This window comes from Mustelus asterias, chromosome 15, assembly GCF_964213995.1.
Source record: "Mustelus asterias chromosome 15, sMusAst1.hap1.1, whole genome shotgun sequence".
NCBI lineage: Eukaryota > Metazoa > Chordata > Chondrichthyes > Carcharhiniformes > Triakidae > Mustelus > Mustelus asterias.
Window position 1 is genome coordinate 11,209,190 of NC_135815.1, and position 16,289 is coordinate 11,225,478.

Genomic DNA, 16,289 nt, shown 5'->3' on the forward strand with positions numbered 1-16,289 from the left:
TTGTGGGAGGGAGGGTTGGTTGGTGATGGTGGTGGCCCGGGGGGGGCGGGGTGGTGGTGCTCACTGCAGTGCCTGTGGCACTTAAATGCAATGGGCCTTCCCGTAAAGAGGCAATGCAGGGCTCTCGTCAGCTCTCCAGCCAGTGAATGAGGCCCTGTCGCCTACATTAAATCCTGCCTATAGAAGTACAATTTTCTATTTTGCATCAGGATTTTCTAATTGCTTTTTGTCCTTTTGCAAGACTGCTGATTGAAATTATCTGGAAGAAAATCAAAGTACAATGTGGTACAATTTTGTTTTCCCTACTGACTAATGTTTATATTCAACCAAATGAACTGGTAAAATTTCACCCCACAGAACAAAACAGTAGCTGTCCATTCTGTCATTTATACTTCAAAATTAGCAATGAAGTTTTGTTTTTCTAATCCAAAACCTCTATATTTTGCTTTGATTATAACTAAGAATCTGTATTTTCAGCCAAATAAGCTCAATGCTGAGTTAAAACACCTGGGATTTTATGGAGCGTATTGTTCCCCCTAACCCGGGCACGTTGAGTGGTGAGAAGGCTGGAAAATCACAGGGAAAACAGTGTGGCTCATTCCTGTCGGCAGGAAAACTGATCCCCATTTAGTCAGTGGTTGGAATGAGCCAACAAAGGGGAATCCGTCTTCTGGCTAACTAGGTTCAGTATTGAGACGCTAAAAAGCTGGGATTTCGTGGTGGCTCAGGGATTCTCCCAGACTTGCATGTTTCCGGTGGGTCCCAAGGTCGCCCAACAAACCGTCAGGTTTTCCAACAGCGTCATAGGGTGGAGGAGGGGGAGAGTCTCTTTCCAAGGCACTTTGTGCCCTATCTGGGAACGGGGTGAGTGCGCCCGCAGGGAGTCATCCCCTGCTCTTGCATTCGGTTACCCATCGCTCTATTGACCCACTCCCCAGGACCCCCAACACGCCCACAGTCCCCCTATATCCAGGGATCCCGCAACGATCCCTGGTGAAGCCTCACTGAATAACAAGCCACAGTCACCCCTTCTGGTGGTGTTTACAGGGACTGTGGTGCCAATCTCTTTTGCGATAAAAAAATTATATATTTCATACTGTCCTGGAGGAATATATTCAAACTTTTTCACTCGTAGGCCTCAACCTCTGAATAGCCTGGAATTCAAGTTATTACCAGCACCCTTTCCCACCTGTCTTAGAGGTAAAGGATCAGCTGAAGAAATGCCAAAAATGCCGCATTCAGCGTGCAATAAATGCAAATTTACATTTTAATTTTTAAAAAATAATTTGAAAACAAGCTGCAAAATTTTAACATTTGTGGTTCATTTAATAGAAGAGGCACTGCACAGGAGGCGGCAATTCAGCCTCTCATTTCCAAGCCGGCTCTCTGTAAGGGTTACTTGGCTTGTCCCAGGGCCCTGCCTTTTCCCCAGACACTGGCAAAAGTTTTCCTCTTCATGATCAGGTGGAGATTGTGTAAAGGCAAGATCGCTGCGCCTGTAGCTTAACGTGTACCTGTACACGTTAACACCTGCAGCTTAACGTGTACCTGTACACGTTAACACCTGCCGCTTAACGTGTACCTGTACACGTTAACACCTGCCGCTTAACGTGTACCTGTACACGTTAACACCTGCCGCTTAACGTGTACCTGTACACGTTAACACCTTCCCATTTACTTATCAGACCAGTCCCTGTTTCTGGTAGCCAGTACTTTATAGGACCAAGCAGCTTCTCAAGTTAAAAAGAGTTTAATTTTGAAACGGTGCCTTTTTTAAAAATCATATGCTCTAGCCATTCCCTTTTGTGTTGAAAGCTGATCTGCTTTCAGTTAGCAAACCTAATCGACTTGGCAGCCATGGACAGCAAGTCACGTTACCTTTAAGCAGTGAGAGAGTTTGGTTAAGTGTTTGTATGCATTCTCCTTTGCTGCACTTTGCAGTGTACAAAGACATTAAATCACTTTCAAATCACTGGCAAGCAATAGCATAAAACACACACACACACACACAATAATATAACACCCCGACCAAGATCACTTTTATCAAGATGGGTTTTCAACTACACTCTCAGATTATTTACACTGTGAATCAGCAGGACTATGCATTGCAATTAGTTTAGTGGAGAAAGCCTGAGTATTTCTATATAGTAATCACTTGAAAGGATTCATGGCCTACCCTCAATTTTCCAGGATACAGTTGCCACTGTTGAGTGAGTATTTCCCAATATATAGAGGAAGTCAAATACATATTGATGATGCACACACGAGGCAGCCGATTTTATGTGGTCTGTAATGCCTGGCTAGAATCTGAAATTGTGTAACTGAGGACAAACAAAGGTGAAACCTAGTCAGTAATATCTACACAGTGTGCAATTTCTGATTAAGAGCCAAGAGCAAGTTAAAGGCTGCCCAAGATGATAGTAACAAATTAAGGTTCAGTTTATCATATCCATAACTTTTCTATTTTCCCCACTATTGCATGGGACAAGGATACAAGGGACGTGAGGTAGGTGAGAGCGCAGTGGAGGCGATTGTGAACTTATACCAGGGCATATAGAATCAAGGGTACCACCGTATTCTGAAGACTCGTTGGCACCATGTTACGAATAAAAACACTGTTAGGTAGCAAATAAGACGAGGAAAAGATTAATGGCCTGGCTCAAAATAGTTACAGATATGAAACTAAGACATGGCAATTGACAATCCACTGGTAGAGATAAATGTCCTGATAATTTCCATTAAGAACATTGTCTGTCCTCTGCAGGTACCAGGGTTATTTCAGCTAAACACATGGTGATTGAGGAGCACTATTAGGAATCTCAGGCAAAGGTCCAATTATCATACTGTCTGCTGAGCAGAGAAATAAAGCTTAAATAATGCAAAAATTCTGCAAGTTGTGAAGCAAGCTAAAAGGAGTACACATTTTTGTAAAAATAACTTTTCCTGTTGCCTGAAGGACTTTGATGCAACATTCGATTCTGCTGGATTGGTGATTGGGTCTACGGCTTTGCCAGTCTCTCGCTGTAGACATCTATTAGGATACACACAACTGGCTGTCTTCACCTCTGACCCTATTGTTTGTACAATGCCTGGCCAGCAAACTGCTACAAGTCAATATGCTGTTACAGACATCATCCACACAACTTACTATGATGGTCTTTAGCTTTCCCAATGACACAGACCATGTTCCTTTTCCTCATCAACTGTTTCTCACTCATCTGGAACCCAAGACAGCAACTCCTTTGTTCCATGGGTGCGGCACCAATGCAGAACCCAGGGTTGGGCTTAGGGAACAGGTGAATGTAGGGCCTCCACACTGATTTTTGATTTGATTTATTGTCACATGTATTAGCATACAGTGAAAAGTATTGTTCCTTACATGCTATACAGATAAAGCATACTGTTCATAGAGAAGGAAAGGAGAGAGTACAGAATGTAGTGTTACAGTCATCGCTAGGGTGTAGAAAAAGATCAACTTAATACAAGATAGGTCCATTCAAAAGTCTGATGGCAGCGGGGAAGAAGCTGTTCTCGAGTCGGTTGGTATGTGACCTCAGACTTTCGTATCTTTTTCCCGACGGAAGGTGGTGGAAGAGAGTATGTCTGGGTGGTCCTTGATTATGCTGGCTGCTTTTCCGAGGCAGCAGGAAGTGTAGACAGAGTCAATGGATGGGAGGCTGGTTTGCGTGATGGATTCGGTTACATTCATGACCTTTTATAGTTTCTTGTGGTCTTGGGCAGAGCAGGAGCCATACCAAGCTGTGATACAACCAGAAAGAATGCTTTCTATGGTGCATCTGCAAAAGTTGATGAGAGTCGTAGTGGACATGCCAAATTTCCTTAGCCTCCTGAGAAAAAGTAAGAGGCGTTGATGGGCTTTCTTAAACTCTGCCTGCTGCGTGAACACACTCAAGTATCAAGCGGGCTGGGGGTTCAAGCTCTGCTGCTTCACTTCCGAACACAGTCATTTGTAGAAATAGTGTGAAAACATTTGCACTAAACCTTAAAACAGATCACTGACATGATCAGAAGTGAAGTGTCCCCTAGAGTCGGAGTGATGTTTACTGCTCACGCCTGATCCCTTGATAAAATTCAAACCCACCGCAACCTGACAAAGTCCCAGCCAATCAGAGTCCTCCTGGCTTTTTTCCCCCCATTTAAGGAGGTTTGAATTTGATTGGGCGGCAATACACTGGGCGTCACTGCTTAACATTGTCTCAAGATAACGGGAGCTGGAGTTTCTTTTCCCTCAGGTGATGACGAATTATGGGACTGATTTGTTTAAAACACTGGGTTGCAGTTTCAATCTTTAAAAAGGCAGTTTTTTTGCCACACACCACCAGCCCCCCAAAAAAGCACCCAAGTGCTTAGGTGAGCACTTAGTTTGCTTAGTGATAGCTCGGCGCTATAGGCTCCGGTCAGACAATAACGGCCCAGATGTCGCTGCAATGGTGAGATTGGTGACCTAACACAACAAATATCAGTGCCGAGTGCACTGACCTTGCTGCTGCTAACTTGCTCCAGAATTTGCAGGCTCTTTACATAAGAATACATCACAGACTCTCCCAGATGCAGGAGGCAAATACGTAAAATATCCTATTTGTTCAATCCTTCCAACAGTAATACATTTTTAATTGGGAGACAAACACAGCCTTTATTGTCCAAAGTGGCAGTGGTGCAAAACTTGGTTTGAACCCAGAGCTAGGGCAATTCCAGCCTCTTCCCAGAGCAGAGCAGAAACATCGGAAAAATATCGACCAGTGTAACTAAAGGCATAAGTCACTTACTCTATAATTTCCTCTTTGCTGCTCAAAGGGCCCGAATGTCGGAACATCAGTGCACAGTCCCAGGAAAATCTGGACTATTACCTTCCCCAGGTGAACATCGTTCTGGTCTGTGCCTCAGGTGAGTGTTGCAGGTTTTTAGATATGAGGAAGAAAAAGCATCACAGTTGAGCCTAGTCTCATCAGAAGCCAAATTTCACACGTGCAAGCACGATTGTGATGAAGAATGAGGTCCCATGAACAGTCTGTTTCAGAGTCCCTGAGACCACGCTGCTGAGATTGACTAACTCCGCATCGAATTGGAATCAAAACCGAAATGTTGCTGATTCGCATCCAGCTCAGCCATAAACTTGAAAGTCATATCGGGGGCATCCCTAATAAACTATCCCTCGGCAAATATTTTATGATGATGGTGGTAGTGGGGTGATGGCGGCAGCGGGGTGATGGTGGTAGTGGGGTGACGGCGTGATGGCGGTAGTGGGGTGATGGTGGTAGTGGGGTGATGGTGGTAGCGGGGGTGATGGTGGTAGTGGGGTGACGGTGGTAGCGGGGTGACGGCGTGATGGCGGTAGCGGGGTGATGGCGGCAGCGGGGGTGACGGTGGCAGCGGGGGTGACGGTGGTAGCGGGGTGACGGTGGTAGCGGGGTGACGGCGTGACGGCGGTAGCGGGGTGATGGCGGTAGTGGGGGTGATGGCGGTAGTGGGGGTGATGGCGGTAGTGGGGGTGATGGCGGTAGTGGGGGTGATGGCGGTAGTGGGGGTGATGGCGGTAGTGGGGGTGATGGCGGTAGTGGGGGTGATGGCGGTAGTGGGGGTGATGGCGGTAGTGGGGGTGATGGCGGCAGTGGGGGTGATGGCGGCAGTGGGGGTGATGGCGGCAGTGGGGGTGATGGCGGCAGTGGGGGTGATGGCGGCAGTGGGGGTGATGGCGGCAGTGGGGGTGATGGCGGCAGTGGGGGTGATGGCGGCAGTGGGGGTGATGGCGGCAGTGGGGGTGATGGCGGCAGTGGGGGTGATGGCGGTAGCGGGGTGATGGCGGTAGTGGGGGTGATGGCGGTAGTGGGGGTGATGGCGGTAGTGGGGGTGATGGCGGTAGTGGGGGTGATGGCGGTAGTGGGGGTGATGGCGGTAGTGGGGGTGATGGCGGCAGTGGGGGTGATGGCGGCAGTGGGGGTGATGGCGGCAGTGGGGGTGATGGCGGCAGTGGGGGTGATGGCGGCAGTGGGGGTGATGGCGGCAGTGGGGGTGATGGCGGCAGCGGGGTGATGGCGGTAGCGGGGTGATGGCGGTAGCGGGGTGATGGCGGTAGCGGGGTGATGGCGGTAGCGGGGTGATGGCGGTAGCGGGGTGATGGCGGTAGCGGGGTGATGGCGGCAGTGGGGTGATGGCGGCAGTGGGGTGATGGTGGTAGTGGGGTGATGGTGGTAGTGGGGTGATGGCGGTAGTGGGGTGATGGCGGTAGCGGGGTGATGGCGGTAGCGGGGTGATGGCGGCAGTGGGGTGATGGCGGCAGTGGGGTGATGGCGGCAGTGGGGTGATGGTGGTAGTGGGGTGATGGTGGTAGTGGGGTGATGGTGGTAGTGGGGTGATGGTGGTAGTGGGGTGATGGTGGTGGTGGGGTGATGGTGGTGGTGGGGTGATGGTGGTACTGGGGTGATGGTGGTGGTGGGGTGATGGTGGTAGTGGGGTGATGGTGGTAGTGGGGTGATGGTGGTAGTGGGGTGGAAAGGGTTGTGGAGAAAGACAAGTGCAAGGCCAAAACAAAAGGACGGTTTCAACATTCTAGCATTGCAGAGGTTCCATCCTAGCCGAAGTACCAAGAAACTCAGCCGCCAACCCTGTGAATATCGTGTGCCTGTAAGTTCCATATTTTTTCAAACTAAGAAGCCAGCCTTGTACCTCTTTCAGGGGTCCAGGTCAGACCTCTAAGCGAGACAGCTATGGATTTCACATCTGCCGGCCAGCTGGATGCAATGCTTTGCTTCTGCCAACATACCAGCTGCTCGGCAGATCCCAGAGGGATGAGGAATCTCCTGGCTCAAATGTCCACCAGCCGTTCTGATGCATGTTTGGGCCAGCGAGTTGTTCTGCTGCAAACAAGGCATGCCTGAAACTTGCAACAGGATGCAGCAGTTGGCTTATTTGATTTATTATTGTCACATGTATTAACATAGAGTGAAAAGTATTGTTTCTTGCGTGCTCTACAGACAAAGCATACCGTTCATAGAGAAGGAAACTAGAGGGTGCAGAATGTAGTGTTATAGTCATAGCTAGGGTGGAGAGAAAGATCAACTTAATGCGAGGTAGGTCCATTCAAAAGTCTGACGGCAGCAGGGAAGAAGCTGTTCTTGAGTCGGTTGGTACGTGACCTCAGACTTTTGTATCTTTTTCCTGACGGGAGAAGGTGGAAGAGAGAATGTCCGGGGTGCATTATGCTGGCTGCTTTGCCGAGGCAGCGGGAAGTGTAGACAGAGTCAATGGATGGGAGGCTGGTTTGCGTGATGGATTGGGATATCTCAGTGCCATTCTAAATTGCTGACTTTTTCATTGTACTCCCAGCTTGACTCAGGCTGCAGATGCGCTTACAAGGCATGGAGATTTTCAGTACATCTACCTTGTCTTTTGCTTTTCCATATCCAATGAGCCAAACAAAAAAAAAAAAATCAGAAATGGAACTGTCACTTCGTTGAAATCAGCACAAAGAAATATGACTGATGAGGCACATTGAGCCGTTTTTAGATAGGCAAAACTACACCAAGAATAAAACACTCCTTTCACGTGAGAATGTGTAAAATTGCAGCTCAAATATCTTTTGTGGGTTACCTTTGTCATGGAATCACAGGCATATGAAAGGAGGTTACATTCAATCATTTCTGCTAAGTTCAACTAGTTATCAGTTCAAAAACATAGCTCCTCGAAGCACGTGTGAGGGACCTGCTGCCAAGATTATTTTTAGAAAGTAACTCACCCTAGCAACAGCAATGTTTTTTCTGGGAAGCTGTACTGTACAAGATTATGACTGTTGGCTGTCTGTTCCACTCCAATGATCGTGTAACCTTCGGTTTTCTTTCGCTGCAGATACTCAACCAACTGAGTGGGTCTCACCTGTAAAATGAGGGGATTGAAGATGAGCAGGAAACAGTCATTTTATTGCAATTTTAATACTGTTTGATCTCCCCTCCTCATTTTTCAGTGATAAATTACAATAAGTTTCACCCTCCTTTTGACTTGGTCCGCTGGTCCCTCAAATCAACACATCCCAGTTTCTGCTAGTGCCTCTTTGAAGTTGCATCACTGAAAGCTACAAGGAAAATGCAATCCAACTTTGCAGAATTTCCTTGAGGGATATCAGTAAATTCTAAGATAAGCAATCGAATGCCTTGCTGTGCAAAGTCAGCAACCACCTATTTGGTTACCCACAAACTCCAAAGCTGAGATCTCCAGCCAGCTTTACAAGCGTACATGGCACATATTCAATGCATCTGGAATGGGTATCACGGAAGATTTATTTTAGCTTAAAGATGAATAATCAGAGCAAACCAACCATCTGGTGAAATCATTTGAGTCATCCTGTTGCCTTTAATACAGAAATACGTTTATCATCTCCATAGCTTGGAGGCCGCATGATCATCATATAGTGAGAAAATACATTGGAGAGTTGATCCAATTTTACATTGGATCAACTCTCTTCCTATTTAAGGAACAGTCTCAATCTCTCAGAAAATGATCTTGGTCAACGCTCTGACGAAGGGTCATCCAGGCTTGAAACGTTGGCTCTATTCTCTCTCCACAGATGCCGTCAGACCTGCTGAGTTTCTCCAACATTTTCTGTTTTTGTTTCAGATTCCAGTATCCGCAGTATTTTGCCTTTATATGAATGTGGTTCTTCTTCTTACAGCACTGTTCATATTCCATTCACTCTGCTGGCTTTGGCATTGTTGGGCCTTTTCTGTAACTAATCTAGCATTAATATGTTAGAATACTGACACCATCTCCTGCTGTGCCTCTTGCAGCTTAAGGCCATCGGTAGCACTTGTTTCGGTTTATTCTTTTGAATTTGGCCATGGGCCACTTAGCCTGTAGTTTAATCATAGCTAGTTTGCATCAACCTTCCCCTGGTAAGACACATGGCGAAAATATGAAAGTCAGGAATGGGGTTTTGTTGAACTGCATTTGCACAGGTATGATTAAGCACAACTTGCTGAATCTTCCTAATGTGGCAGATTAAAAGTCAATGGAAACAGAACCATTGATAGTGGAAGGGATTCTGGAATATAAATGGAAGGCAAGATCACTTATATTCTTTGTACTTGAAATATTTTGGATGGTTTACTTACTGGCTTTTCTAGAAAGCCTAGAATGGAATCAACAAATAATTCAGACAGTTTTTTTATATCAGAGCATAATAAAGCAACATTAGGCTTGAGGTATTATATTATTAGACAGTCACATTAAGCTAATTTGAAAAATAACTTGCTGAGGATTATACACAGTGGATGTCCCCCAAACAGTGGTTGACAGGACCCTCAACTGTGTCTGTTCTACTCCATGTACTTCTGTTCTCTTCCCTTCCCCTCCCTCCTAGAGCCACAGTGCTCCCCCCCACCACCCCACCGTATTTTTGTTCTCAGCTCCCACCCCACCTACCTTTCTATGCAATGGATCACCTGCATGATCTCTGCTACCTCCAGTTTGATTTCACCACCATCATCATCTGTACCCTTTACTTTCACCATTCCTCAGATGTCCTGGTCCACTCAGTCACCTCCAACATCCCCCTCCCTATCCGACAACACCTTTCCAAGCAAATGCAGGAGATGCAACACTTGCTCTTTTACCTCCTTTCTCACCAGACAAGATCCCAAAGATACTTCCTAGGTGAACTAGTGATTATATTCTTTTCAACTTGGGGTACTGCATTCATTGCTCACAATGCGGTCACCTGTGCACTGGGGAGACAAAGACTGGGAGATTACTTTGTAGTTATTGTATTTTGGGCGGGACGGTGGCACAGTGGTTAGCACTGCTGCCTCTCAGCTCCAGGGACCTGGGTTCGATTCCCGGCTTGGGTCACTGTCTGTGTGGAGTTTTCACGTTCTACCCGTGTCTGCATGGGTTTCCTCCAGGTGCTCAGCTTTCCTCCCACAGGTTAAGTGCATTGACCATGCTAAATTGCCCCTTAGTGTCCTGGTGTATAGCTTAGAGGGATTAGCAGGGTAAATGCATGGGATTATGGGGATAGGGCGTGGGTGGGACTGTTGTCGGTGCAGACTCGATGGGCCGAATAGCCCCCTTCTGCACTGTACGGATTTTATTATTCTATAATACCGCACTTCAGTCTGCAAATGTGACCTCAAGACAAGCTTCCACACACCCGTCTTTTTAATCGTCTAACACAATCTGACCTTTCTGTCTTTAGCCTTCTGTGGTGTTCGAGTGAAGTACAATGCAAACTCGCTCAAGGGTTTCAACTGGACATTTTACAGCCTTCTAGACTCAACCTTGAGTTCAACAATTTTCGATCCTAACCTCTGCCCCCATTTTGTTTTCTCATACATTTCATTTTCTGTCAGATGGTAGCGATTCAGCAACCTGCCAGCTGCACCTCCTCTGGACACATTTTTAGATATTTTGCTTGTCCCATCATCATTCCCTTTGGCCTCGTTCCACAACCTTTTGCCATGTAATCTCCCGTGTCCTCTAACTTATCACAGACCTTCACCCTTTTGTTCTTTCACTCGCCCTCCTCTCTTTCCCTCATTCAAAATCTTTGACATTTCTAACTTTGCCCAGTTTTGACAGAAGGTCATGGTGCTGAAACGTTAACTCTATTTCTCCCTCTACAGATGCTTCAAGACCTGCTGAGTATTCCTAGCATCTTCTTGTTTTTATTTCAGATTTTGGTTTGATTTATTATCACATGTATTAGGATACAGTGAAGAGTATTGCTTCTTGTGCTATACAAACAAAGCACACCATTCAGAGGGAGGGAGAGGGTACAGATGTAGTGTTACAGTCATAGCCAGAGTGTAGAGAAAGCTCAACTTAATATATGGTGGATCTATTCAAAAGTCCGATGGCAGCAGGGAAGATGATGTTCTCGAGCCGATTGGGATGTGATCTCAGATGGGATTTCCAGCATCCACAGTATTTTGATTTAAATATTAAATATAATCCTTACCCTGACCTAATACAGACTGTCACCTTTCCTTTCACTGAAAGCGTCCACACTAAACTCCCGAAATAGGTCTCTGTTGTCGTACAAAGCTGAAGTCATGCGTCTCATTTCTTTGAGATTTTACTCAATTTATATGCCACTTTACACTGATAAAGAGTAACTTGGATATTCTCTGAACCACTATGAGCTTTGACCTTCTTGGTTGACAACAGAGAGGCATGAAGTACATTTCTTAAACCTTACACGAGTTCATGGAATCCCTACAGTACAGGAGGCCATTCGGCCCATCGAGCCTGCACCGACAACAATCCCACCCAGGCGCTATCCCAGTCGCCCTCATATTTACCCTACTAATCCCCCTGACACTAAGGGGCAATTTAGCATGGCCAATCCACCTGATCCGCACACATTTTGACTGTGGGAGGAAACCGGAGCACCCGGAGGAAACCCACGCAGACACGGGGAGAATGTGCAAACTCCACACAGTGACCCAAGCCAGGAATCAAACCCAGGTCCCTGGCGCTGTGAGGCAGCAGGGCTAACCACTGTGCCACCATGCTGCCCCCCCCAATCAACCACATTGCTGTGGCTCTGGAGTCACCTGTAGGTCAGACCAGCAGGTTTCCTTCCGTTCCCTAAAGGACATTAGTGAACCAGATGGGTTGATCAGATCTTGATGAATCCCTGTAGTTGTACCTGCACCTCGATGAGACAGGATTCCACGTATGTTGTTCCAGGGATAACCCATATAAGCTTGCATCTCGAGCCCATTTCTACGCTTGGAGTTTTGCAGTATGGAACCACTCTCTCATTTCTATCTATGAAACCAAAAAGAGGACAAACACGTTGACCCACCTCAATGACTGGCAGCCACTGTTCAGCAGACACACTGAGGGCCTGAAACTGCTTGTCGTTCACACAATGCACATTGTTCACAACGAGTGCAGAAGCCCCAAATATCTCACATGTCCGACACAAACCTGAAAAAACACACCAACTGTCAGGCTATCAAAGACAACACTTAATCAAAATAATGAACACCCAAGACCAGGGGAAATTTAATTAGCTGCTCTCAGCTCACCGCTATTAAATAAGCATCAAAAATAAAAGCTCAAAGCGTTTTCATTCAAGTTGAGCAGAAAACCTTGAGACTAAAAACAGAAACTAAACAAAAATCTGTCAGGTGTTTACACTGCGTGAGTTCAAAATTTCATGAAAGCTAACATGCGGTTCTCAAATTATTTCCGACAAATGACATTTGTCATTTGGGTGGCACAATGCGAACCACCAACACCTAAAATTAAAGTTCATTTATTAGTGTCACAAGTAAGGCTGACATTAACACTGCAATGAAGTTACTGTGAAATTCCCCGAGTCGCCACAGTCCGGCACCTGTTCGGGTCAAGGCACCTAACCAGCACGTCTTTCAGAATGTGAGAGGAAACCAGAGCACCCGGAGGAAACCCACGCAAACACAGGGAGAACGTGCAAACTTCACACAGACAGTGATCCAAGCCGGGAATCGAACCCGGGTCCCTGACGCTATGAAGCAGCAGTGCTAACCACTGTGCCGCCCCAAAGGCGGAGTTTGATTCCTCATTTCATTGGGTTCCTGATCTCGAGCATGCTGCGTGAGGAAAAAAAAAAGAACTTGCATTTACAAAGCGTTTTCCACAATCTCGGGAACTCAAAGACGCTTTCCAGCCAAAGAAGTATTTTTGAAGTGTAATAATTTTGTAATGTAGGAAATGGAGCAGCCAATTCGTGCATGGCAATGTCTACAGACAGCAATGTGATAATCACCTGATTATTTGTTTTAATTCTCTTGTTTGAGGGATAAATATCAACGAGGGTGTAGAGAAGAATTGCCTTGCTCGTCTTCTAAATAGTCTCAGGGATCTTGTATATCCACCCAAAAGAACAGACAGGTCCTCAGTTTAATAGCTCATTCAAAAAACGGTACCTTTGACAGTGTGGTACAACCCCCTCAGTGCTGCACTGGAGTGTCTTGAACCTACAAGCTTCTTACTCAGAGGCAAGTGAAATATCAATCAAGGGACACATGTTCTGCACGGTTGGGATACAGGGCAAATAGTTATCAGGTAGTTATTTGTGCACAGTTCAGATGTGATGGAACAATGGGAGCAGATCTCCTCTCCTTCCTCTTAACCACCATTAGTAAATGGGATAGCAAATCTAAACAGCTGAGGTGGTGGTATCACAACAACAAAAAAAAACCAAAAGAAACTGTACAATTTCCACTTGTTTTTATTAGTATACAGTGAAAAGCATTATTTCTTGCGCGCTATGCAGACAAAACATACTACACATAGAGAAGGAAAGGAGAGAGTGTTACAGTCATAGCTAGGGTGTAGAGAAAGATCAGCTTAATATGAAGTAGATCCATTCAAAAGAATGATGGCAGCAGGGAAGAAGCTCGTTGGTCCGGTCCTCAGACTTTGTGTCTTTTTCCCGATGGAAGAAGGTGGAAGAGAGTATGTTCAGGGTGCATGGGGTCCTTAATCATGCTGGCTGCTTTTTCAAGTCAGCGGGAAGTCTACACTTAATCAGTGAATGGGAGACTGGTGTGCATGATGGACTGGGCTTCATTCACGACACTTTGTAGTTTTTTTGCTGTCTTGAACAGAGCAGGAGCCATACCAAGCTGTGATACAACCGGAAAGAATGCTTTCTATGGTGCATCTGTAAAGGTTGGTGAGGGTTGTAGTGGGCATGCCAAATTTCCTTAGCCTCCTGAGAAAGTAGAGGCGTTGGGGGACTTTCTTAACTATAGCATTGGCGTGGAGGAACCAAGACAGATTGTTGGTGATTTGCACACCTAGAAACTTGAAGTTCTCGGCCGTTCCCACTTCATCCCCGTTGATGTGGACGGGGCATGTTGTCCACTACACTCCCTGAAGTCGATGACTATCTCCTTAGTTTTATTACACTAACTTTGCAATCAAGGTGCAAGAAAATACAGTTTAATGATAGGATTCCATATGAAAATATAAAATAAATTTCCATAAGCCACACAGTCCAAAGATGTGTGTGTTAGGTTGATTGGCCATGCTGAATTAACCCTAGTGTCAGGGGGATTAGCAGGGTAAATATAATGGGTTACGGGAATAGGGCCTGGGTGGAATTGTGGTCAGTGCAGACTCGATGGCCCCCTCCTGCACTGTAGGGATTCTATGTTTAAATAAAGCAACGGTATTGAAATATCAATGCACTTTAGGAGTAGGTTCTTGCTGTGCATATGTAGGAGAAGTAACACAAATATAGTGCATTAAAAAATTTTTAGTAGCAAATGTGCTCCCAGAGTTGAGCATTTTAATTTCACTGTCCAATTTACCTTCTCTCTTCTCAAGCCATTGCACAGGCACCTAGTAAGTGAGCATTGTGCAAGAAAGAGCTTTGCCTGAGTGTCAGTAGATCATTCCATTTCATGGAGAATCAGGGCCAACACTAAAATTCACGCCCATCATCTTCCAACAGAGATGAGAAACTGGAACCTTCGCCGACTTGCACTTGCATAACCAAGGCCAAGCAAGGAACACTGCAGCATTCCTACCACTTGGTTTGGCTGGATAAACAAGCACTGAAAAACAATATAATCCCGACTTTCCAAGTGTGCACAACTCAGTTACTCAATGGAAAAACGCACTGAGCAATTGGAGAAACGTGTTGGTGCCAAACTTCTGGAACGTGAAGGCATTTCAAGGTAATTACAACTTTACACAAAGCACAATGATGGCTGAGAGCAGAGGATAAAAAAACACGTGGCCTTGAAATTATAAGACATACGAATCAGAAGTGATTTCACAGGTTCATTCGAGAAGGAAAATGTCCGTAGTAAACAAAATTACCTAAAATTTAATTAGGAGGATGGTTGTTGAAAAAAAATTGAATTCAACGGGCCAGTTTTTCATGGAGGACTAAATGGATAAACCAACCGAGCGTAGCAGTTCCTTTCAGGTTTTAAAATGGTCAGGACTTCCCTGTACTGCAACACCAAAGACAATTCCTGAGCCGGAAAGCAGAACAACAGAAAAACAAAGAGCCACCTGCAGTGTTACCCAATAAAAAAAAATCAAACTGTTTGAGTTATAAGGAGAGGCTGGTTAGACTGGGACCTTTTTTCCCTGGAGCTTAGGAGGGTTAAGGGTGATCTTAGAGATCTATAAAATAATGCGGGGCATAGATCAGCTGGATAGTCAGCATCTTTTCCCTAAGGTAGGGGAGTCTAAAACTAGAGGGCATAGGTTTAAAGTGAGAGGGGAGAGATACAAAAGGATCCAGAGGGGCAATTTTTTCACTCTGAGGGTGGTGAGTGCCTGGAACGAGCTGCCAGAGGTAGTAGTAGAGGCGGGGACAATTTTGCCTTTTAAAAAGCATTTAGACGGTTGCATGGGTAAGATGGGTATAGAGGGATAAGGGCCAAACGCGGGCAAGTGGTTAAAAAAAGGGGCGCCTTGGACAAGTTGGGCCGAAGGGCCTGTTTCCATACTGTAAACCTCTATGACTCTACACATTGCTCAAATAATACCACAGTTCTGAGAGAAAAAAAATATAACATCCCCTTACTCTGATAAAGCAATCGCCTCAAAAACTTCCAGAACTGCAAAGCTAAGTTAATACCAAAAATTTTAGAACGCCAAAATCAGTTACCTGAATCGAACTAAATACAGAGTGCGTAATATTAAATCAAATAAATTAAAAACTCACTGAACTGTGGCAGAACTACTGAAGCCTGCAAATTCAATTCAAAACCCTTCACAAGTATTTCAATGAAGAACTGGCAGCTGCAGCAGGAACACATCGTGTTTTCTTTTACCCAGAAATAGCACATTATGGTTTTAATTGTTTTGTGTTATACAATCTGAAATAAGGTGCTCTCAATTTAAAAATGTAATCATTTTATATACATGGCTGGATTTTTGATGCTCATTTAATACTGGGGAGTAGTAACTCATGACTGGAGTGTGTGCGGCATGAGGAATGAGGTTAAAAGTGAAACTTAATACACACATATTTTTTTAGTAGCTGCAGGCATTATTGAAAAAAAAACAAATGATCAAAAATGTGACATGACCAAAATAGTGACAAATTTCATAAAAAGAAACGAAAAGATAATGCTTATAATTCAAGCAGCTCATGTGTAAATAAGCTGCACAGCCTCGAGTCCTTGGGTTATTCAGCACCTCCTGCAGATTCCTCGTTCTTGCAGTAGTCTAACTACCTTTTCCCTGACATTTGCCTGGACTTAAAAACCAGAACCCAGGTTTGAGGTGGCAAGGAAAAGCTCTGTTTGTACTGGCTGGGC

The 16,289-nt window shown here is 45.3% G+C and overlaps 1 protein-coding gene across 4 annotated transcripts in view; it reads right to left on the minus strand.

Annotated features, from left to right (window-relative positions):
* Positions 1 to 16,289, minus strand: part of tarbp1 (TAR (HIV-1) RNA binding protein 1) — a 170,546-nt gene that overhangs the window by 29,574 nt on the left and 124,683 nt on the right. For 3 of the 4 annotated variants that reach the window (XR_013499614.1, XM_078229496.1, XM_078229497.1), the window contains 2 exons: positions 11,819 to 11,943; positions 7,754 to 7,890 (listed from right to left, as the gene is read on the minus strand). Coding sequence is in view for 3 of the 4 variants with exons in the window: in XM_078229496.1 (XP_078085622.1) it covers positions 7,754 to 7,890; positions 11,819 to 11,943 (262 nt within the window). In the remaining variant the exon portion in view is untranslated. Of the gene's footprint in view, positions 1 to 6,920; positions 7,411 to 7,753; positions 7,891 to 11,818; positions 11,944 to 16,289 lie in introns of those variants that run through there. The other variant, XM_078229498.1, reaches the window with a different exon arrangement.